This window comes from Temnothorax longispinosus, chromosome 4 (assembly GCF_030848805.1).
Source record: "Temnothorax longispinosus isolate EJ_2023e chromosome 4, Tlon_JGU_v1, whole genome shotgun sequence".
Taxonomy (NCBI): domain Eukaryota; kingdom Metazoa; phylum Arthropoda; class Insecta; order Hymenoptera; family Formicidae; genus Temnothorax; species Temnothorax longispinosus.
In genome coordinates this window covers 6,995,975-7,020,257 of record NC_092361.1, presented here as the reverse complement: position 1 = coordinate 7,020,257, position 24,283 = coordinate 6,995,975, and the positions used below count along the sequence as shown (strand labels likewise).

Here is a 24,283-nt window from a genome sequence, read left to right as displayed (position 1 = left end):
GATGAAATTCTCCTAAGCGAAGATTAATTGAAAATTCAGCGTAGTATATAGCGCAGTAGGTGATTTATACTGTATTTTAATGTGTTGGTTTATCATCAAGTATCTATATTGAATATTATAGGTACACCTCACGCCGGATTCTTCGCCGGAACTTACGAAAAAATCATGGTTCGGTAGTTTGATGACCACGGAGAAAGACGAAACCTTCACCGTTTTAGTCAAGGGGAAACCGCTAGCCAGTGTAAAAGCCGATCTAATTCATGCTTTTTTATCGGTGAGTGTACCTCGAAACCTATTATCCGTTTTGGAATAAGTCTTGGAAGTATAAGCTTTAAATGAAGTAATAACTACTATCCATTTAAAAGAAATAATATTCATGTTTGCGAGAATTGCAATCACAGGCGAAGTATTAGATAAAATTTGTTAAAGCATTTGTTAAAAATCTCTAATAAAATATATAAAAGGAATTTAATAATATATGTTTACGTGTATGGTTTTCAGAATATTTTCTGTTAGAACTTTATTAGAATTTAATTCTAATTATACCAATTCGATTGACCTCTCTTTGATATATTCAATTTGGCATAAACTGAACGGTTGCAGATAGCAGAATTATCTCATAGCGTGAGCTCGCCAATGTCGTTCAGAGTAGAATACAAAAGAGGTAGTACCGCACCAGCCATGTTCCAGAGACAAGTGCGATTTCAAGTTGATATTAGCGCGATTTCGAAGCAGCCGAATGAGCCCCTCTTCGCCATCACCTTCACATTACTGAGCGGTAAGCGCGCATAGTCATGTTTTCTTACGACCTTCTCTTCGATTAGAAAAATTAGAATTCTCATCATTCTTAAATCAGACATAGCACAAAAAAAGCCAAGGAACGGAAAAATCAAAAGTTTAAACTGAAGCGTTCTTGGAGAAGTACGAAGCCTTCGCGAAAATATGCCGGTAGATATGGTGGATCGCCTCGCTCTTAAGCGCTTGGCAGTCATCCAAGCGCAACTAGATCGATGTTACCTTGACACGTACAGCTAATATATACAAATATACATGTAATTTTATGTTCTATCCGTATATGTATATTCTACGTTCGGTATGTCGACGCCATAGATTCCGACCTGTTTCTGACGAGTCGTTTACTTTCTTACGGCCGACGAGAACAAGCCGTAGTCGCTCGGCTCATAAATTTAGTCTGTCAGAAACACCCTACGTGAAATCCAACTATATTTTAATAAGCAAAAGCAATCTTCACTCGAGGCGCAATTTAAAAACGCTAATTTTCGAGGAAATCATATTAATCCTTGATGGTACATTTTTTATAGAATAGTAAAATTTTTTCTAAAAAAAAAAAAAAAAAAAAACTATAGATATTGTCGAAGTAAGGGTCAGACATTAAAGTCAATTCGATGTTCGCAGGAAACATCCGAAGATTCAGGCGAGTATGCGAGCATATTCAATCTCAGGTGTGTTCGAGAAATGTGGGTATGAACTTGGGAGGACAAAGCAGAGCCGCGCCTCCTAGTCCGAGGGCCTCGAGAAAATTCACCACAGAGATGAGTGAGAGTTCGAGCTGCGGAAGCGACACTAGTGAACGACTCTTTCTCAATCCTCATCCAGCTACCAGACAGGTAGTCTGTTTCAACAAGGTAGCGCATCATCCCCATCATCTTCATCTTCATTATCATTGTCATAATAATTAATAATTACCACTCTTTTATCTCTAGATCGTTCATTTCTCAAATGAAAATTCTCGTTAAGTTAGTTTCATAAAACCCCACATCGTTCTTTTTTCATTCATAATCTAGATTAACGTTATCTAGGTTGTCCGCTTGTTGTACGTGAATTTGAATAAATCGCTTTTTTAAATTTTATTTGTAGAAAATTCAAATCTTTTTTATTTTATTTTATTTTATTTAAGGAGCTACTGTAGAGATTTGCACGGGATAGCGAATGTTAGGAGAGAGCTATCACCGATTAACGAAATAACGAAACATCGTATCGGTTTCAGATCGATTCGGACATCGAGTCGGATACATCTGTATTCGACGTGAAGTCGCCGACCCGCGAGAACGGTAGAAGAAGCTCGACATCGACGAACAATAACAATGCTCTGTCGGGCGATACGACACCGACGCCAGGCAGCCCGCCAAAAGCGGTGCGAAGTAACTCAGAGAGCCAAAACACGCCCGAGAAGAAATGTGTGACTACAATGAGTGGCAATAACATAGCGTGATACTACCAGAACCTTCGCTTCGAGTTTCGATCAAGTCTGAAAAGCCTATGGGACAGCGCTCAGAGATTCTGGTGAGGTTTCCTCTGACGAACGCTTGCAACGCTTTAACTGAACTGCAGAAAATGCGTGAGACACATCTGTATGCGTATAATGCGACATTGCAACAAATAAGATTAAGGTCTAACATCATAAATCTTACCGTCAGCAGTAGTAACAAGAAAATAGAAAGACGACAATGTGGATAGCGCGCTTATTTGCGTTGTGTAATTCGAAACATCGAAACCATTAGTGCGAGCTCCGGATAAAGTTTTCATTTTCAAAGTAAAATATTTAATTTTGTTTCGAAAGATACACGTGTAAAAATTTTCCTCAAATAACTCAAAATTTAACGCTAGAAGCGATATTAAATGCAAACATCCTATTCTGCGTTCGTAAGCTAAATGGATCTTCGAGAGAGAGAGAAACACTATTTCCAAATCACCTCCAGACCTAAAACCGCCGAATGTCATATATATTTCAATAAACAAGCCTACATAAAGAATTATGCATGAAGAGATTCACGATTACTCAAGAAGAGAAATGTAAAGTATATTTTTAAAAATGTGTTTCGTGCGAAACTTAAGTGCAATAATATAACGTTACTGTATTATTTCGCCCCCACATACAATGGGTATTACTGCAAAATTGCATCGCGCTGTGTTAAATTTGTGTTAACAAATGGTAATGTTGTGCTTAGGCATATTTTATTTATTAATTATACACGGGAAAAAAATAAAGTTGCTTCAATTAAACGTCACGGGCTGCCACAAGCGTATGTAGTTAATTCAATTGGATATTATTGGACCGAATATTTAAATTATTAAAACAATAATCTGATGTTTTATGTTCATTCATATTGATGTTGCATCAATAAATTTTATCTCAAATAACACTAATGCTGTTGATACAAAAAATGATGCTGTTGATACGTCATTTTTTTTCCGTGTAGAAAAGACCGTTGCTTGGAGAGCACCACATCGTTACCCCATATATATTATAAATTATTTGTCTCGAAAGTTATAATTTTTATTCGCTCATCGCACAATTTTTTTGCTTACAATTTCATTACATCAATTTCCTTCTAGCAGCAATCTATTCCAACAACGCACCGCATATATTCTGACAACATAAATCTAACAACATTGACAAGAGACACGGTAGGCGCGTAGAATGCCTCAAGAATTTTTTTTTACATATGACGGAAAAGAAAACAAATTAGAAAGAGAGAGGTACAAAGAAAGGTTTCCGATTAATAAGAGATATTAATAATAAATACACACGCAAGTCTCATGATCGTACGAAGCATAGATATTCGTTTGCTTTTTGCAAAATGAAAAGCGGAGGACGATCAAATCGACCATGGCATGCAAAACCCGTCGCAAAGTGAATTAAAGGCTAACGCGTTGCTGAATGTAAAACTCATATAGAAAAAAAAATATATATATATATAGGTATTACAAAAGCAGTAAGAACTGCACTTCCTTAAGCGATATAAAGAATAAGTAGTTATATCATAAAGTTATTCTCAACACAGACATATCTCAAAATTGTCCCTATTGGCTTCTTAATAAAAAGCGATATGAGGCGTATAAATACGCGTCATCATTTTTAAGCGAAGGTTTGTTATATATGACTACATCGTGATATATGTTTACGAAGAAAGGAGGAAAGACTAGATAAAGTAACGGAGGAAATAACGAGCGTTGAGCGCCCGGATATTCTCGGAGATGAATATCTTGAAATCGATCGATTTTCTGAGAGTACAATGTGGAAAAGGGATTATCCTTGATGATAATCCAATGACGCGATCTTCAAAGTTTACACGATTAGGATTAGATTAGTAGATGAGAGCGAAAGTGCATAAATGTTCGCACAAATCAAAATTGTGATTTTTTTTAGCGCGCGTTAGATCCCCCAATTAGGCGCTCTCGCTTCAGATATTACCTACGTATTATATCGCGCATGTGGCGACTCGTTCCTATATATAAATATCTCCGAGGGCTATATCTTTATAATCGATTAACGATACGGAAGAAGAGAACTAACAATCTACTTTTTCCGTTGCATTTCGGAGTGGCAAAATTTCGCGAGATGCAAAACGCGGCGGTGTTTTTCAGTTAAAGGCTTAGCTAACGGCAGACACATTGTCATTCCGCATTATCAAGAAAAAATACGTAATGTTATAAAAGGGATTTAGCTGGATACGTATCGAAAATACTATTATGTACGACGAAAAATGCGTGGGTGAAATTTTATGAAAAGTCGTTGATCCTTAACTATTTTCAATTTTTATATAGTCGCTCCTATTATTATAGTGACACACAGACATTTAACAGCGACTTGAAGCTAACGAGGGAATTATCTAAAGTATTATTTATATGCAAAAACACCAAATCATAGATGAAACGTATAAATGTTTCTTTTTTTCTCCATCGCTTTCCGAAAACCCAATTATTTTTTTTTATTGTTGCAAAAATAAATCATGACGATTATGGCCAAAGACAGAACAAGCATTAATATCAGTAGTTGAAGATTAAACATATACAAAAGTTGGTAAATTATCCACGAGTGTGTCATTCGTTGATTGTATAGGATAATTATAACGAGAAAAACGGAGACGGATATCATTACTCAAATATATAGATGCGATTAATCCGCAATGGAAAAGCCTTCGTTACCTTCCGTGCGCATTATTCGCAGAAAGAATAATGGTATCCTCTGAAATCGCTTGATAGCGTAAATTAATTAATCAATTTTCTGTTTGATATTTTTTACGTTGAAAAATCAGACTTTGCGAGAAATTGTTTATTACACGTACGAGAGCAAAAATAATAGAAAGCGAGAGAGAGAGAAAGGGGGTGGGGGAAGAGAGAGCAAGTGAGCGTTTAGGTACATATATGAGAAAAAATAAGAAAGGAACGAACGTTATGGTTACACATAGAAAATGAATGTGAATTTAGTATTAATAATACAAACACCACACACACACACACACGCGCGCGCGCGCGTTCCACTACTATAATTAAAATTAGCATAAGCTTGCAATTATCTATTTACTAATTGCGGTTAAATAAAACTATACAGTGCGTAAGTATATTATAAGAAAATGGAAGGAGGGACGGAGTAGTGGGTGGACGGATGTGGTTAGAGAAAGAGAGAAAGGGGATATATATAAAACAAATTACCGGCCATATTAAATTAGGATTTTATATTGTGCAAGTCTGTGAGTCAAGAATGTGAGCTAAGGGAGGAAAGCTAAAGCAACTTTGGTATGCAAATCCATATTAACAATTCAAGCGAATTACAATACAGTTCTGCGTGTAAAGATATAAATTTCGTAACAAATCTGTCTCCTATTTCATAAAAGGCAAACTGAGGGGAATCCGCGTGATATTTTCGTAGGTCGATCCAGAGCGCGCTAGAGCGATACTTAGCGAATGTATTATAAGTAGATGATACGAGGGTGCGTTGCATCGATCCTCGACGAAATATCTCGCCGATAGCTGTGCCGCTGACGTAACATCGCGAAGTCTCTTGTACGAAAGAAAGAACAGAAGATTACTCGCTATCTCTTAACGTGTCTCCGACTTATTTTTCGATTCGCTTTTGCGCGCCGCGCCGCGCCATGATGCCGCGATCTATCGTGCGAGCGACCACGCGATCGGTCCTCAATGTCCTCGCATGCATGCGTATGTAGTATGTACGTGCGAGATCGTTACCCGGCCGAAGAATTTGCTTAAGAGCGGCGACGTAGCACGAGAGAGCGCGAATATCGATCGCGTCGCTGCACAGCCAAATGCGATTTTGAGACTTGCAATTTATTCAACCGGCAACGACAAGGTCGTTCAGAAGGTATCTTCCTCGCGAAATGGTTAATAAGTTTCGAACTTCGCAACCGTCTCTTCGCCGTCATGCATGTCGCGTTCGCGCCGATCTCTTTCCGCTGAATCATGAAATATCGGTGATAATGAGTTAATGACGAACGAACGTACGCTTTCCCGATAGCTTGGAGCTCACGCGCGGATCGTAGCAAAATTGTCTCGCCGCACCGCAAGAAAGGCGCGTAGGTCTGCAGGCATTATACAAATTCCCGACGTACCGTACTTTTAAGGCATTATAAGCTAGGTTGAATATAGAAAATTTTTATACGATTTATAAGACAATGCAATTTGCGCATGCGATCAATTAATTTATTATACACGCACGTTTCCTTGTTGGCGTTTTTGTTAAATGTGCACTATATTCTTCGGGGCGCGGTGTGTCCCGCGGCCATCCCGCGCTGACCCGTGAGTATCGCGAGTGCCGTCGTGATCGAAGCGTGTCGGGCGACAGTGATACAACCCTCTGAGTTCCAAACATTATTTTCTTCCAAATCAAATGTGTCTTATATTTAATTAGGTTGAGAATAATTCGTGAAACACCAAAAATAAGATAATAAAAAAATTCTCATTCTCTTTGATTCTTACCTTACGGGCATGCACAAGATCGCGATGTTGGGCATGTATTCTAAATGTACATATATATATATATGTATGTAGGACTCAGAGGGAAAAATAAGTAAATGGCGACGGGAATCGTACGCGGGTCGCCGCGACGTGCCTCGCGCCTCGCGTCGTCCTCGCATTTCCTCGAGGACACGTCTTACCTATTGTAAGATAGCTCTCGTCTCCAAGTGAAAAATTCCGCGTGGTTAATTATTATTATTATCATGCTTCTCCCTATTATATCGCGCGCATCCATATAATAATAATATTTATCGTGCGTCTTTCGTAATCTCTCGGCGCGACCGTCGCGCCTATCGTGTGTACCTATCTCTTTGACTGTCACTTTGATCTTTCGTAGCCGCGACAAACGACGAGGTCCAATTAGTTTTAGCCAAGATTTAGTGAAAGCGGGGAAGAAGAAGAGCTCACCAAATATTCGTGATATCGAAGTTAATCTAGGCAACAAGAATGTCGAAGAGATGTCCTCGTTTTCAGACATCCAAAGTCTGAGTTGTCTAGGAAGTCGCGTTGCGATTTGCGATGCAAACTGACCGCGACTAGGAACGCTTCTTTTTACGGTATACATCGCGTCACGCTTATCGGTTGCAAGTTGCAACCGATGCACCTCCAATATCGCACTGATCGCCGGGTCTTGTAAACCAGCACGTACCTCTTGTCCTCTTATCATCGCCCGTAGACCACGTAGACACGATTAGCGAGTAGTAAGTATGTGGGACTTGAGAGAGCGAGCTAGGTTCCATCGACGCGCGCGACGGTCGACGAAGACGAAGTAGCTTTTTCTCTCTCGTACAACTGGCGTCGACGCCTCTCTCGAATCTAAAATTATAAAATAACGGAAAATTGTCAAACTGATCGTGCATCGCTAGAGAGGTAACGAAATTTCGCGATCGAATAGGATAGGGATTGAAAGACGAAATCTCTTTGAATTTCAAGTTAATTTTGCGTCGGCGAAAGGACGATTTGAATCGATCCCAATTGTAATTAAACATTATTTATGCGGGAAGGAACTAGATAATTTCTCAAAATACAGTATGTTTCTCAAATACAGTTATTTTTTAGAAGAGCATTAGAACTGCAATCTTATTACTTATACTATACTATAATGTAATAATTAACAGGAAATAATAATTTCTAAATATATGTTCTCTTCTGATAGTCGCTTCGCATATTTAGCAATATTTTGCAATAAAAATTCAAAAATTGGCGACTAGTTCCTTCCTTTTTACGTTCATAATTACGTTCGACATAAAAGGGAACGCTTCTCCCTCGCGTTATCGCGTTCGAAGTATAATAGGCTCGAGTTTTCTTTTCCTCGAACAACAGCAAAAGCGCCGCGGAACGTAAATCAATAATTTTTTAAATCTCCCTCGCGTTACGAGCTTCGATCTATAGTAGTCGCGCGTACGTAGTATGTGCTCTGAATATTTAGTGACGTCCAGACAAACTGACAATAACGGCTGTGAGTGAGCGGTATTCTTTTCAGCAAAAATCTGTTGTAGCGTAAACCGCGTTCCACTCGATTTGCCCGTGTGAATCGGACGATCATCGTGTCCGATCGATATTACTACACATACACCACAATTTTAACGTACACACACACACACACACAGACACACACACATAGCACGCATAAAAGCGCATGCACGCTTCGATTGATTTGTATGCTATCGGAATAAACTTTTTTCGATCGATACGGCTCGTATCGTTTTCCTCTTCGCACTCTAATTTTCGACACTTACAGCCTGGAGCCGCATTTTAGCATCCCACGTTTGTAGTAGCCACGTTTCGGGAAAATTTCGAGGGCTCACTTATATTACATCGCGAATACATCTTACATCTTACTCGAACGTCGTACCAGATTCATGCAATTAGCCTGAGAAAAGAAAAACGTTGAAATTCGATGCACTAGCAGTGAACTATTTTTTTACGAATGATAAAAATTGTCCTTGCGGTTATATGCCGATACTGATATTAGTGATATTATAAGCAAATAAGCGATACTAATCTATTGTATATGGACGATTAGATTCCCTTCGCACGCGAATTACAATGGTAACGAGTAACGACTAACGACACGCGTACGTATTGTGATTCAAGTGGCCGGCTCACGGGCCGACGAAATAAGTGAACCGCATATCCCCACACACCCACGCATACACGCGACACACGACACACGATACACATACACATGACATACACACATTCTTTTGAGCAATCGTCGATCATTCGAGATAGAATTTCCTTCTTGCGGGTACGTGATAGTTTTTTCATAATCATCATATTATGCAAAGTGAAAAGCGCGACACCGTAGCACGTACATATTTGCGTTGTGCGAAATTCTGCTTTCGTTTAGAAAAGAGAAAAGAGAAGATAACGCGCGACGCACAGCGCGAGAATTTGCGAATCTGTACGCAATCTGCGCCAAGCGATTAATTTTCCGTCACGACTTTCATCGCATCAAACGTGCATGTATGTACCATTGTTTTACTTAAATCTTATTTGTTGAATATCGATTTACGCGCTGCGTTTACCTATTTATCGCGCGTACCGATTGTTCCGATACGCACGTCGTTTTAGTACGGGGCGATTTAAAAGAACGACGATGTATAAAGCGCGATGTATTTAGCGCGGGGTGATTATTACCGAGATGGTCACGTGTCACGTGTCACATGCAATGACTATGAATTATTATGTATTATACATTATGTATTATTATTATATTATTATATTATATTATATTATATTATTATTATTATTATTATTACTATTATTATGAAAATATATCGCGTTAGTTTTTGAACAAACGAATAAAAACACTAGGGGCGGGGAAATAAAAATTGTAACATATTTGTTGATGGCCAATATCAAATATGTATAAAAGTAATAATAATGCAACATTAATAATAAACAGATATTATTAAATCCGCTTGTCTTGTAAATAAAATCACAAAACTTAGTTTCTGAAAATTTAAATGTAATAATATTCTAATTTCGATGATGCAACAAGATTGTAAATAATTCTGTAATTTAATTGTTACTCAATTATTTAGCAAACAACGATTTTACCGACAGTAATTGCTACGCAGTTTTGACTGTGAAGCGAATGCAGATAGAGTACCAAGTACCAAACGAGATTCGTAAACCAATATTATTTTTAGAAGCTCGTTTATCATCCTATACTTTAAACGAATCATAACCATTTTAACGCACAAAGAGAATTTTTTTTTAAGATTCGCATCGTTATATGAAATAAATTGTATTAAGAGTGCATTATATCAATTTGCATAATTAATTTTCAATTTCAAGGAATTCGTCGAGAATTATATTATAGTTGTGGGCGTATTTTTTGGAAGTAGTTAAAATCTATTTCAGATTTCAGAAGAAAAGCGTGGAGAAATATCTTTGACATTAACGAAAAAGGTTCGTAAAACAATGATAAGTATAATTCGTTTACCGCAAATATATCAAAGATTAATGAGATAAACGGGCGACGGAGGTGAATGCTCGATCAGAAGGAATTCGCCCTGCATTGTGCCGTATATGAATCGTCATAAAGAAATTGGTCGCGTGACGACGTCCAACGTCGGCCAACCGAGCCAACGCGCAACGTGACTGTGCACTGTACACACTGTGGAGTAGGGTGGAGGATAAAAGCGGGAAATGCGGGAATCTCGATGGAGATTCGCTCGCTTCTCGAGAGAGGGTTGTCGCGGGACAACCCGGAGACAACCGAGCTGCCGAGGTGAAGCGGCTAGAGCGAAGCAGGAGCAGCGGAGCAGGGGCCGAAGGGGACGATTTCGCGGTCGCGGCGTCGCAGGTCCGATGCCAAAGAGCGAAGCGCTGTTATGACTCGACTCTCGCGAGTGACGAGTCCGGCTCGGTCGTCGGTCGTCGTCGCCGTCGCCCGGAGTCGAGGAGGTGAATCTGCCCTGCCGCCGCGCGCCACCGCGCCGCGCCACGCCGCGCGCCCGCGCCGGTTCGACGGTTAAAACGGCCCGCGAAAAACACGTGCGAGAACCTTGATTCGGTCTTTACCTTCTTTCTGCGTCCGGTGTTCGACGTATATTCGGTGTATATCGCTCTGCTTCCCGTCGGTCTGATCCGCGAAATACGTTTTATCGCACCTCCCGCTCACCGTTTGTTTTCGTCAAGATCATGAAATGGTACGTATACAAGACGCCCTCCCCCGGCTCCCCGATTAATTGACGTGACGCGACGCGACGCAACGCGACGTCCAAGGGGTCAAGTCGAACGCGCCAAGTGATCAATCGAATCTAACTTCACAGCGTATAACTTTGCTTTTCGTGACCCGCGGCCCGCGGCTTTATTTTAGTTAACTAACGCGGGCGACCGTGCAAGCCATGCAGACGTGCACCGATTATTATCTATATCTATAACCGTTTAATGAACGTATATGGTTACGTATGTTTGCGCGCAAGCGTATATCATTTTCTAAACGTATACGCGCATATACGCATACTTCGAGTAGATGATTTACAAGCCTTTGCCAGAACGTTAAACTTAACCGTTTTGGAATACTTCCCGAAATTATAACTAAGATATATCTGGATTAACGCTTCTCTTATAAATAGAGAGAAAATAAAGCATATTTCTCGTCACGAGCTTCTTCTCTCGGCACAGTAGATTGAAAGAGTTTGTGACAAAAATTTCTTTTGTAAAGTCGTCTTTCCTTTTACCTCTCTCCCCACTTAATTTTCTCGAAAATAAAAAATTTAAATAATTTAATCAAAGCTCTCTTGTTTTATTTTATATATTTTTATTTTCGTAGTTTTATCTTAGCAAAAGCGTTCACGCTAATTCTTCAATCTAGACATCTAGAGATATATTTATTTGAAAATCGAAATGGTTTGGTGAATCAAGCTACGATACAAAGCGTAGGCATAGTCGGCATATAGATAATTAAGAAGCGACAATAACTTTTGACGCTTAATTATATAACAATATAATTACCGTCTATTTTAGCGCCCGGGGTCTCTATATTCTCTATCTACGATTTGTATCGCGTCCGAGAGAGAAACGGAATATCCTATTATTAAAGCCTCTTAAATAATCATCGCGTCGTATATATTCTTTAAATCCATTTTGCGTTACCATTATCATTCGATAACTGTAAAACACAAATTGGTCGTGCATCCGTGCATATGTGTAATTGATAGACTTACGGAATGTTCTATTCGTATGTAAGTAATCCGAAATCCGAGTGAATAGGTGTATATAAATGATAACGGCTGTGCTCTATCGCTCGCTTATTTCGAAATTTAGATTGAGCGATAAACGAAATATTTCGCGTTCTAAGCTATTCTTATTTCCGCGCAGATCGCGCAGATCACGCAGATACGGCCGCGCAACGTTGACTCGTTGACTCGTACGGAATAAGAAAACGGAGTGAGAAAAATGGAGACAAGTTGGAAAAGTTGTCTGGCGAGGAGGAAGATGCTGCTCTCGGTGTATTATATGCCGAGTGAGGCCGTTTAAAAATAGACGTTTAAACTTAAATTATGCCCTCTAGCAAAGGGAGCCGCGAGCGGACGGTCAAAATTTTATTATAAGCGCTTTACGCCGCTTTAATATATAATTAACCGAAACGGAATCAAAATCCTTTTTTATCCAACCCAACAGTATTTAAATTTATGACAAAAGACAGCGCGACAATTGATGCGAATTCTAATAAGTACGATACATAGTAGGGCCAATGACGAGTATTTTATTTTCCTCTGTCATTATTACTCTACTGTAATTAAATAGTTATTTGTGTAACAAGTGCGGGAAGTTGAGAATTGGACACGAGTGCGGAGTAGACGCACGAGCCGAAGGCGAGTCCAATTTTTAACTTAACACACGTGTTACACACCCTATTTTATATTACAAGTGTGTGAAAAGTGGCCCATTACGCGCGTGTCACGCGCGTAATGTGCCACTTTCCACGCACGTGTGATGTAAAGATCTTTCCTAGCTTTTTCTAAATTGCACGCGACAACTCCAACGCCACGATAACGGGTAATCGAATTCTTAATGACCTTTATTATAATTTATGCTGTACGTGTGCGTAATGCGGTATGCACGGCAGTATGCGTATTGCGTAGGCAGAATACCATACGTATATATGCTTGCGCTCTATAACTGTCTCTTGTCACAAAAAATTCCCGTCTTCTTAAAATAACAATTCACTCGGAAGAACGTCGTGCCGCGGCCGTGGCGCGCTTCACGCTTGCGACGCACGACAGTTGCGAGTTGCGAGTTGCGACCAGTTGCGACCGACTCTCGCAGCTTATATAAATTAATAAGCCGCGAATAAGCGCTCCTAATACGACTCGATCGTCAATGATCGTCAATGAACGAGCACTCGTGAAACGATAATACGATTGATGATTCATAGAGGAGGGGGATACGATACGCATTCAAATATTTGTAATTGTCCATCTCCTTTTCCACGATGCGCCGTAAAAGGAAATTTTACTTTGTCGGCGTTGTCGCGCCGATGCGTTTACTTATTACCATGCGGAACTTTGACGCGCGCAACTACACGATAAAAGAGCGCAAGATCTACGCGAGATAATAACCAATAATAAACGTGCGAGAGAGAAAGAGAGAAGCGCCGGGCGCGAGTGGGCGCGGGCGTGTGGTGTGCCGTGGGGCGTGGAGAGAACGAGACAGAGCGAGAAAGAGAGAGAGAGAGAGAGAGAGAGAGAGAGAGAGAGAGAGAGAGAGAGGCCAGCATAGTAGGAGGCTAGGAGGGTGCATCGATCGCCGTACATCGCGCGCTATCTCCCGGCGATTTCGCGCACTATGATTCTCGTGCGGTGCGAAATCGAAAGATGGCCGTCCCGCTGGCATTTGACGGCAAGTTTCACGGCACTCGCGGCAGCCGCAGACACCCGGGCCCGGCCGCGACGAGCGAGTGATCGGCTACACGGTAATTCGAGACCGTTGCGCGGACGGCGGCCCGGCCAAGAGAAGGATATGGCGGCGGCGGCAACGACGACGACGACGACGACGACGACGGGATTGTGAAGGGAGCTGTGCGCTGTGCGCGTGCCTTGTGCGACGGTGTCGTCTCCGCCGAGAGTACGTCGCGCACGAGAGGAACGTCGCGACGTCGCGGACGTCGCGCCTCGCGCCGTGTGAGCGCGGTGTCTCTAGCAGACAACATTGTTAGTAAAAATAAAATACTATTGTATACCTATATATATATTTGGATCGGCTCTCGGCGCTCTCGCCCTGCCTCGCCGCTCTCGGACTCGGACTCTCGGTTTCGGTAGTGGATACGCGCGGCCGCGGCGGTTCACGGTTGTGGTTGGTGGTGATCTCGGTGAAAAACGCGTTCGTTCGCGACGACGGGCGAACCCGGCGAACGTCTCGCCGCGACGTGAAAATTCGTTTAATTCGCTGCAGTTGGTCGTAGGCGGCGAAAGAAGGTCGCTTTTTATGTCACGCCTCGCGTCGATCGTCAACGATGATCGCCCGTCGACGTCGACTCGTCGGCACTGTCGGCACCGCCAGTCGAGAACAAAATTGCGAAAAAGAGCGGAAAATGTGCGTGCTCGACTGCCTCAATTGATTGTCGTGACCGTCGTGACTCGTGACATCAGTTATAGTCGGCGAGCCGAATCACGCTGGCAGAGTAACGATCGCTAAGTCGAAAGCAAAGGTAGAGAGGGAGAGAGAGCGCGAGTGCCGCGAGCCGCGAGTTGATGCGAGCGATCGGAAGATCGCTTGATATGGAGATTCGCTTCAGGACCGAATAGCAAGGAACTGATACAGCGACAGCGACACTTTTATCTCGCACGCAATCATGGCTGCCTAGCGCAGGGCGCGTATCGACCAATTTTGTCAAACGTCATTTCAGGTTAAAATCCGTATTCGAGATGCATTACGCGTTGACAGTTTACTTGGTCGGCGCGGTGACATAGCGCTATCGCGCGCGGGCACGCGCTGCGTCACGTCTACATATATTTACGACATAATCTGTCACTTACGCTTTCCAGGTCCGCGAACCCCGAGGATTCGGCGTTGAGGAATGTAGGCGACGAAAGCACGGATCAAAATAATAATATAACTATGACGAGCGAAGATCTGCTGCAGCCCGGCCATGTGGTCAAAGAGCGTTGGAAAGTTGTAAGCTTGTTTTAATTCTTTCCATGTATTCTAATACTACGTTTACGCGAGTGTTACTTTTGTAGTAACTTCTGATATATCACTCGTTTACGCGGAGTAACGTATCGTAAGTTACTACAGAAGTAACGCTCGCGTAAACGTAGTAAATGTCTTATACTACGTTTACGCGAGCGTTACTTCTGTAGTAACTTGCGATACGTCCTTCGCGTAAATGGGATTTTGTAGTAACTTACGATACGTTACTCCGCGTAAACGGGTGACGTATCACAAGTTACTACAAAAGTAACGCTCATGTAAACGTAGTACGTGTCCCTTTTATAGTGTGTCACTTTTATTAAGAAATACTTGAAGGTGTCAATGAACATTACGTATATCGAAGGAAAAATATTTTTATATCGATGCTGTATTTGCCGTTTGGTCAGTGTAGCTCAGATATATTATCTAAGAAAAACATGTGTCTTTTTGATACATAGGTGAGAAAAATAGGTGGCGGGGGATTTGGTGAAATTTACGAAGGTCTTGATTTAATGACGAAGGAACAAGTGGCCCTTAAAGTTGAATCTGCACGGCAGCCAAAACAAGTCTTGAAGATGGAGGTAGCTGTACTGAAAAAATTACAGGGTTAGTATAAACTTTTTAACTAAACAGATATTTATGCTCAAAATATAAAAGTAAGTCAGATATTTTTTATTTCTGAATTATTGCTCTATTATAAAAATTGTTCTAGGTAAAGACCATGTTTGCCGTTTTATTGGCTGTGGACGTAACGATAGATTTAATTATGTTGTAATGCAATTACAAGGAAAGAACTTGGCGGAATTGCGCAGAGCACAACCGCGAGGAGCTTTTTCACTTTCTACTACGTTACGTCTTGGTCTTCAAATTTTGAAAGCTATAGAAAGTATTCATCAAGTGGGATTTTTGCATAGAGATATTAAACCTGTAAGTGTGTGCTTACGCATTGTTGTTTACATAGAGTTTACATATTTTGGATAATCTGTACTTTTACTGAACCACATATTATAGACGTGCATAGTCATAAGAATATTAATAGTAATATTTTGTATTACAGTCAAATTTTTCAATTGGCCGCCATCCGTACAACTCAAGGCTGGTATACATGTTAGATTTTGGTCTAGCTCGACAATTCACGACCAGTACGGGAGAGGTGCGACCGCCTCGTGCCGCTGCGGGATTTAGAGGAACCGTCCGATACGCGTCAGTCAATGCACACAAAAATAAAGAGATGGGCCGACATGATGATTTATGGTCACTATTTTATATGCTAGTCGAATTCGTTAATGGGCAACTGCCATGGCGAAAAATAAAAGATAAAGAGCAAGTAAGTGTCGGAGAGTTTTTTCAAGTTCACAGACAGTTATAAGATACACAGGGGCAGTTTTGTGTGTACGTAAGAGCATTATTTAAGTATTCGTAAAATCTTGTACAGGTGGGTCTCATGAAAGAAAAATATGATCATCGATTACTTTTAAAACATCTTCCATCCGATCTACGAGTCTTTTTAGAACACATTCAGGTGATCTTCGATATGATTTGTACTAATTATAGGATAGTTAAATATTTGTCTTTGTAATAATGCGAAACATTTTTATATTTTCGTAGAGTTTGGAGTATGCAGATAAACCAGATTACGGTATGTTAGCTGGTCTGTTTGAACGATGTATGAAACGTAGAGGTGTAAAACCAAACGATCCCTATGATTGGGAAAGGCCATTAATAGCTAATGAAGGTTTATCAAGTACTAGATCATTACCTACGGTAGCTGTACCACCTGCTCTAACTACAGCTACTACTCTCAATCAGCCTCCAACCACAAATGTGGATACGAATAACCAAGAGAACGTGGAACCAGACAACAGAAAGGAGTTGGATGTAAGAAATACAAAACTCTCGTATAATCATATAAATATTTTTATCTTATTCATCTTAAATCTTATTAGGACAGCACTTATATACGTGCTACATTTTTAGAGATCTTTAATATTTTTTAACGTTTTAGAGAATACAATCCATTTTTTATCGTGTTTTTTGTTTTGCATTTGTTTGACATAGGCACAATTGGATTACGAAAGTATATATAGAAGAAACAGGCAACGTGGAATAGAAGGTTCTCCAGTGCCATTTGCAGCAGCTATCAGCAATCATGGTAGGGATAAAAATTGCAATGCCACAATACCAACGACGGATAATACGCATCAACAGGTCGCGCAACAGACTGTGCCACCTTTGCCAACCCAAGGTTTGTACAGTTTTACAACCTATGTTGCAATCTATATTGTTTGTTTGTTTGTTAACGTTATCACAGTAGTACGTATCGTTCATCGCATAGGATCTCCCAAGAAACGACGCGCAGTCTCGATGGCAGTAGAATCTCAAGTTCCTACGCCAGTAGAAAAGCAGGTAGATAACGAGGGAGATGCATTGATGGCTTCCGCACGTTCCGCATCCGAGGTTCCTCGCCTTAAAACAGTAACAAATGCAACAGCACCACTTAGGAAATCAGCGAGCGGCGCTACATTGCCCGCTACTCTCGCCCGTTTGCGCATCGCTACACCCGAGGGAACGTCTGGGGAATTACCGAGCCCTCGTATACAGACGGAAGTCGACGCTTCTTATTGCTCTTATGACGTAACTAATACTAAATACGTTGGAAATCAAAGCCCGGTGAATACGCGATCTATATTTTACACGACAGATTTTTATACTTACATCACAACTGACAGTTGCACAAATTTTATATTTTTAGGTAACTGAACAAAGAGAACCTCTGAGAAGAGAACCCAGAAGGAGAGCAGATAGCCGACAACAAGTCAGAAGCGGACGTTCGGCGGTACGTGACTGTTCTATTACGCAATTTGCGCAAATAGACGACGACAACGTGTCCGCCCTGCAACAAGTGACCAAAGGCGGCGGAGGATTGACTCTGGCCTCGCAATGGAAATCACAATTTGACGATTCCGAAGAGACTGATAACGAGTGGAAGGGCGAAAATTTGCAGAGCCCCGAGCACAAAGGGACAACGGCCCCATCCATACCGCCACAAGTAAAAATTCTTGCTTATTACAATAAAGAACGTAGATAAGCAGGAGCATATTACACTAAAAATGTTTCGTTCGAACAATGGTCGAAATTTAAACAAGTTTACGCATGCTCGCATGCAGTCCACAGGTATCATCGAGGGTTCACAGCACGTGGATACAAAACCCGTCGCAACTCAATCAAATGCCTCAAATGTGTGTCAACAGCAGTCTTTAATGCCCATGCCCATAGCACTGTCGAAAATAAGCGAGGATTCTCTGAGACCAGCGGTGCCGCATAGATGTTTAAACATTGCGGGTATCGAAAAATATCCAGAACTGCAAGGAGCACTCCCGCGAGCTTGGAGCGTTCCAGTTTTAGCGCCACACGTTCGAGCTTATCTCGAAGCTCCATTGGTTCGTACCGTGTTCTACGTACGAACGCTACTGCGTGCTTTTACACAGACGTATCTAAATTTCGATGGTAACAGGTTCAGCAAGCGGCATTTGATGATTTGCTGTATGAAGTCGATGTTATGAGGAATATTGCTACTCGATACGATGAACCGAGACAGACCGCACCAGTCAGAAGATCTAGTCTACCAGCAGTAGCTTTCTCTCCCGATGCAATGTTTAACACTCCTAGAGGAGAGGAAGAGGAAGAAGCAGTAGCGGGTAGATTGGAAATCAGAGTGGTAGATGCAACCGGTGGTGCTACAATTGTGCAGACTAGTGCTGACAGGGAACCGTTACAAAGTACGTGCAATCGATTGTTTTTTTTTCTCACACAAATCTGTTATTGATTAGTGAATCAGTGCGTTAGTCAACTGCAATCCATTTTACGTTTATAATGCAAATATTTGCATTATCTGAATTTGTAGAGAAATTGACGAACGGCACGGCAGGTAGTCCAGCTAGTCCTAATCCGGGACCGGAAGAACCATCGATATATTACGACGCGACCGAGAATCGACCAACTGCAAACGCGAGTTTGCAAAAGGAATCGATTAATGCCACTACTGCCTTGACTACTGTACAAAATGCAGTACCGATTCGTGATAATAAGGACAATAAAGAGAAGGAAACATCTAGTAGGACGTACATCGCTCATAGTAAAATACCGGTTCCTGTTAGAAGTCCAAGGTGTTCGTTATCCGAATCGACGCCCGAGACTAACACTTTAAATATCAAGGCGGGAACTGGAAGTGACGTAGAAAAACTACCCGTGCCCGCGACCGCAACTAAGGAAAAAGAGAATAGTTAGTAAAACTAATATAATATAGATTCTATGTAGCGGCTAGACCAATCATGTCACCTTTAACTTCAGCCAGCTCTGCCGAAGATGAAAATTTAACTGGATGTACGCCCGCTTTGCGCCGCCGAAGACAAAGTGAAAAATATGTGACAGACGCTAGTCAGCTGAATCTGCAGTTCCAAAGACCGCAACATAGAACGAGACCGCAATCTGAAGTATTGCCAAGACTTTCTCCCAGGGGAGTACCTTCGCATCTTTTACGGGAGCCTGGTAAAAAATCCGAAGAGAGCAGTGAAAGTGATTCTAATAGCAGTGGACCGCCAAAATCTTCTCGTCAACCACCACCACCGCCTACATCGTTGCCACCTCACATAGCAGAAAATAAAGCTAGGTGAATATATATCGCACACACGTATCTGACTGGTACACGAAAAAATAGTCTCAGATATTTGATATATTATTTCCTTAACTTGATATGTCACTACGTAAAATTAATTAAAACTAATGATATCGCATATACGTTCCCTTCTGAATAAAGATGTCAATTTTCTGTAATTATAGATGCCGCCGTTATTGGCCCATACCAGACGCAACGGTTGCTAGCAGAGAATCGTGAGATTTGATGTTAAAAATGACAAATAGCCTTTGTTTGTGTTAAGATTGAGAAGGCTTTTACTGCTCAACCATCTGAGAATGTGATATCATTTGGGACACCGAAACGACGCAATTTTTCTGATAAATACGTCGGATACATGAAAATTTTAGTAAAAAATAATCATATCTATATATCTACAAAGAGATACAGAACATAGCTGTTCATTTAGCGTGCGAAAATGTAATTGTCTGTGAATGCGTATTCACGTAATGCCGCTTTAATTAATTGCTGAACTTGGTGAGCGACGTTCTCAAAAGAAATCTTTCTAATTATTTTTGGGGGCATGTGCTCAACAAGTCACAGCAACGTGAATGAAAGTGTACATGAGATTGCTTTCAGTGTGCAAGCAGTACACGTATCTGGTAATTCGAGATGGTCGCTTTTTTTAAGATTATACTTTTTTTTTACTTATAACACTTGTCACATTTATGTTACAATAGATTTGTTCGTGTTACTTGAAATTCTCAAAAATTCCTGCCTTTAAAACGAGATAAATATACATTAGGCATTGGAGAAAAAGAAAGCAAAGATTCTAAATGCAAATAGTGCGAGCAACACAAACAAACCTGTCCATTCAGTATCTTTTAAATTTCTACATATGATAATATATATTTCTTTTCTTATTTTTTTTTAAATCTGTTGGATTTACAATAGCTTTGTTTATGCATATGTTCTGTAAATGTTACCAGAACTCTATCCTTTTATTAAATCCATCTGATGGAATTTTCTTTGCACGGAAGTATCGAATGCACTTATCTACATAATTTATGCATAATTCATGCATAATTTATCTGCAATAATTTGTTCATATTATATAAAATATCCTATATAGAAACAGGTTTTATAAGATTTATAAATCTTATAAGATTTTATTAGTGATAGCTGCAAAGTAATATAAACACATTTTTGTTATAAAAATATAATTATTACAACTACTGTTGTACACTGTGAAACATATTTTATTTGTTAAAATAATACGAATATTTTATATCTGAAGAAAAAAACAAGTGCTGAATAATTTATTAATTAAAATTATACTCGTCCGATTTATGAGCGTGCTTTAAATTATTAGATAGAAATTTAGTCGTGCTTTCTTGCAATGAGCATAAATCACGTAATAATATAAGTTTTGTGGATAATATAAGAAAGCATGGATAATAGGTATTATTTAGTGTCGCAAGAAAAAGAAATGAGTTTTTAACGAAGTGGCTCTAGAATAATTATAAAATTCGGGCCAGATGTGTAACTAGTCTCCTTATAGCCCATTATTAAAGTCAACAAAATGCAATTTTTTCGCATATATACAAGATGTTTCAACACCATCGGAAGTTTTTTTAATAACAGATTGTTTGGTCAATTAAGGGTCGATTTTTCCTTAGCAAGAAATAATCATTTATCGCAACTTTTCAATTTTTTGCATTATATATTGTTGCAACAACCCTCAAATTAAAATTCTATTAAAATATATTTTTTACCTGAAATATTAGTTAAGGAACATAGTTTTGTTATTCATTTGGTTCCTTGAAAATTACGTTTCGTAAAGCATTTTCTTTTTTTGTTTAATCGCTTATAATTTGAAAATGATTACGTACGTCAGCATTTTTGCTAAGGAAAAATTTATTATAAGTTGATCAAACAATATGTCAAAAGAATTTTTAATGTTTTCGAGATATCCTGTAAATACATACATATATATGTATATGATCTCAGCTTTTTTGTACTATCTTTCATCTACAGATCTTTAGGCTAATTTGAAGTTAAAAAGGAGTTTTGATTCATGAACTGTAAATAATTAAAAATTCAGAGATCTTCTCAAATTAGCTTCAAGGATGTAAGTGTACATATATATATACACACACATATAAGTTTACTGTAAAATAATAAATTTAAATTGAAAACTGAAGATGTTTAGGATTATTAGTAAATTATATTAATTATATAAAGTTATAACGTGCATTTATTTTTATTATTATTAAAAATATTTAAAATTGAATGTTAAAAAATTATACCGTTAAGAAAAATGCATCCCAAATTTATCAGGGAATCTATAGATGAAAGGATATGCAGGAAATTTGGGAAACTGCGTATATGAGTATATGTGTGTGTGTGAGTGCAAATCGAAGAGATATGTATGCGTGTGAAAAACATTTATAATAGGAACTTTCAAATAATGTTTGTACCAAACGATGTACTAAATACAGGTTCCTTTATTCAATTATGTAGCATATAATATATATATATATATATATATATATATATATATATATATATATATATACACACACACACACACACACACACACACACACACACACACACATATATTTCAAGATGAATATAGAATGCCATAACTATATGTATGAAGAGAAAGATGTCGGATGAGATATAATCGTGACAAGTATTTAAACATTTCTTATGCACATAATATGACAAAAAATTGATTTAAGCACGGATGCTTTGCGAGTTTTCTTATATAACGAATCTTGAATGAAGTCTAGTGATGCATAAAACTAGTCATAGTAGAATAATCCATAATGTGCTATTGTTAAATCCAATTTTAAATGGAGAACAGAACAGAAATAGAGTCACGTCACCTTGTATAAAATAGGAAGATTATTCTGTGCAATGATTATATGATAAGATCAAGTATAGGAAGTGTTCCGATATTGGCGAAAAGTGGAGACATAATGTAATTTCTTACAAGATGTAATGTCGATTTTTTTTAAATAGATACAAAAATGTTACTTCCTCGAAATTTTTGTCGAGGAAGGATCGAGAGTCCAGAATTCACGAAGTTGTATGACCATTTTTCGTCAATTCTGTGTACGTGGACACCTAATATAATAATTTATAAATTAACAAGTTTTTAATCGTTTTGTTCAGCGGAACATAACGCGCAACAAAAAAGATATTGTATTAATAGGAAGTTTATCATCGACTTAATATTGCTTATTAATTATGTGGCAATATCTTCGTGTAAATGTATACGAAGTGCGGATACACGACGTAGATTGAATAGACATAAAAAGATCAAAATCAGTGAATTTTGGATATTATTAATAATAGCGTTATTATATAAGAAATATAAAAAAATATGTATCTTTTCATGCAAGTATGACATAAACTTGTAACTGTAAAGTATTATTCGGATACATATATAATTGAATTTATAAAGTTTCACCGTCTTTTTTTCAGAGGAAGAAAAAAGGGGCGAAAAAGCATAGAGTATCTTTTTTTCGAATTTATGTAAATAAATGGCATGCATGCATATATATGTAGATATAGCTTATGACAAATGCATACATACATATATGCATATAGATGCAAATATATGTATTTTATGGACATTCAAATGTAACATACAATGATTAAACAGAAAGTTACAATAGATGTTTGACAAATTTGAGAGATTAACTCATTAAAGCCCATAGTTTTCTGTAATCTCCAAATGAAACTTGTGTATCTTAATTTATTGGATAACCCAAAGCAATATACTTTAGCATGGAGAATTTGTGTAAAAATGTCATCTATTTTCAAAATACTCGAAAACCAAACAAAAACCGTAAAAACTAAGATTGTACGTAGACTTTAATGAGTTAATTTAAAAATCGAATCAATATAGACAGATTGTAATAATGCAAAATGTCAATATCACTGGGAGATGATTGAAAGGTAGATGCTTTAAAACCGACTTTTTTGCGAAACGTACTTGAGCTGTTGTTACGTGTCATAATAATTTTTAATATTAAATATCGTCATAAACAAGTATCAAAGTCTGCTAAAGTCTATTTGAAATTAACTGAGGCATAAAGCTGCTCAAACGTGGTAAAAAAATCTATCATTGAAATATTTTCCAGTCGAACAGGATATTTTGTATATGGAACGTTCCAAAGAAATTATAATAGAAAAAGCAGTATTCTTAATCGACGTTTATAGACAATTTATGTTTTCAAATTTTATAAAAAATAATATTCTCCTATATTTTTACATTTATTTCATTTTATTTATTAATTTTATTTTTTCTTAATATGGTCGGTATCACCTTTACAATGTTTCATATAAAATTATCCATTTCTGTATATTCTATTATATATTTGCCTTTTGGATCTTCAACCGTATGTAAATGTAACTGTATGTATGTGAGCATATTTTCTGTCCCTGAAAGATGGAAACGTATCATTCCATCCATGATTCTGTATTATAACATACGCATTATAAAATAGGAGACACGATAATCGATTCTATCTTTATCATGTACATGTATCCGCAAATCGTTGACGAGACCTCGAGGACATAATCTTTTCTGCTGTAATATGTAACTGATTTTTTTGCGAACACGTTAATGCATATTATTGTGGCCACTTTATTAAAAGGGTGAGTCATGTACAGTTAATAAATATAACAAAAATTGGCTGTAACGAA

At 38.8% G+C, this 24,283-nt stretch overlaps 2 protein-coding genes and 1 long non-coding RNA gene across 7 annotated transcripts in view; 2 read left to right on the top strand and 1 right to left on the bottom strand.

The window, feature by feature from the left end:
* Sff (sugar-free frosting) overlaps positions 1–9,526 on the top strand; it is a 19,299-nt gene extending 9,773 nt beyond the window's left edge. Inside the window, exons 10-13 of one of the 2 annotated variants that reach the window (XM_071774842.1) lie at positions 122–274; positions 604–778; positions 1,417–1,646; positions 2,009–9,526. In XM_071774842.1, coding sequence (XP_071630943.1) covers positions 122–274; positions 604–778; positions 1,417–1,646; positions 2,009–2,233 — 783 coding nt within the window. In that variant the 3' untranslated portion in view covers positions 2,234–9,526. The remainder of the gene's footprint in view (positions 1–121; positions 275–603; positions 779–1,416; positions 1,647–2,008) is intronic. The other variant, XM_071774843.1, reaches the window with a different exon arrangement.
* The window catches only part of LOC139810930 (uncharacterized), a 12,933-nt gene extending 1,980 nt beyond the window's left edge, over positions 1–10,953 (bottom strand). For both annotated transcript variants that reach the window (XR_011731516.1, XR_011731515.1), the window contains exons 1-2: positions 10,813–10,953; positions 7,427–7,593 (exon numbers count right to left, since the gene is read on the bottom strand). This is a non-coding gene — a long non-coding RNA (uncharacterized lncRNA). The remainder of the gene's footprint in view (positions 1–7,426; positions 7,594–10,812) is intronic.
* On the top strand, positions 10,918–24,283 carry Asator (tau-tubulin kinase asator). 3 transcript variants are annotated; one of them, XM_071774839.1, is made up of 15 exons: positions 10,918–10,940; positions 14,784–14,913; positions 15,387–15,534; positions 15,641–15,855; positions 15,986–16,255; positions 16,364–16,450; positions 16,537–16,806; positions 16,987–17,173; positions 17,264–17,598; positions 17,681–17,977; positions 18,096–18,368; positions 18,443–18,707; positions 18,833–19,210; positions 19,279–19,597; positions 19,768–24,283. In XM_071774839.1, the coding sequence occupies exons 1-15, from the start codon at positions 10,933–10,935 to the stop codon at positions 19,820–19,822; spliced, it is 3,237 nt and encodes a 1,078-aa protein (XP_071630940.1). In that variant the 5' UTR covers positions 10,918–10,932; the 3' UTR covers positions 19,823–24,283. The 3 variants fall into 3 exon arrangements, with proteins under 3 accessions (XP_071630940.1, XP_071630941.1, XP_071630942.1); XM_071774840.1 differs by lacking the exon at positions 10,918–10,940 and adding an exon at positions 13,611–13,949; XM_071774841.1 differs by lacking the exon at positions 10,918–10,940 and adding an exon at positions 14,628–14,644.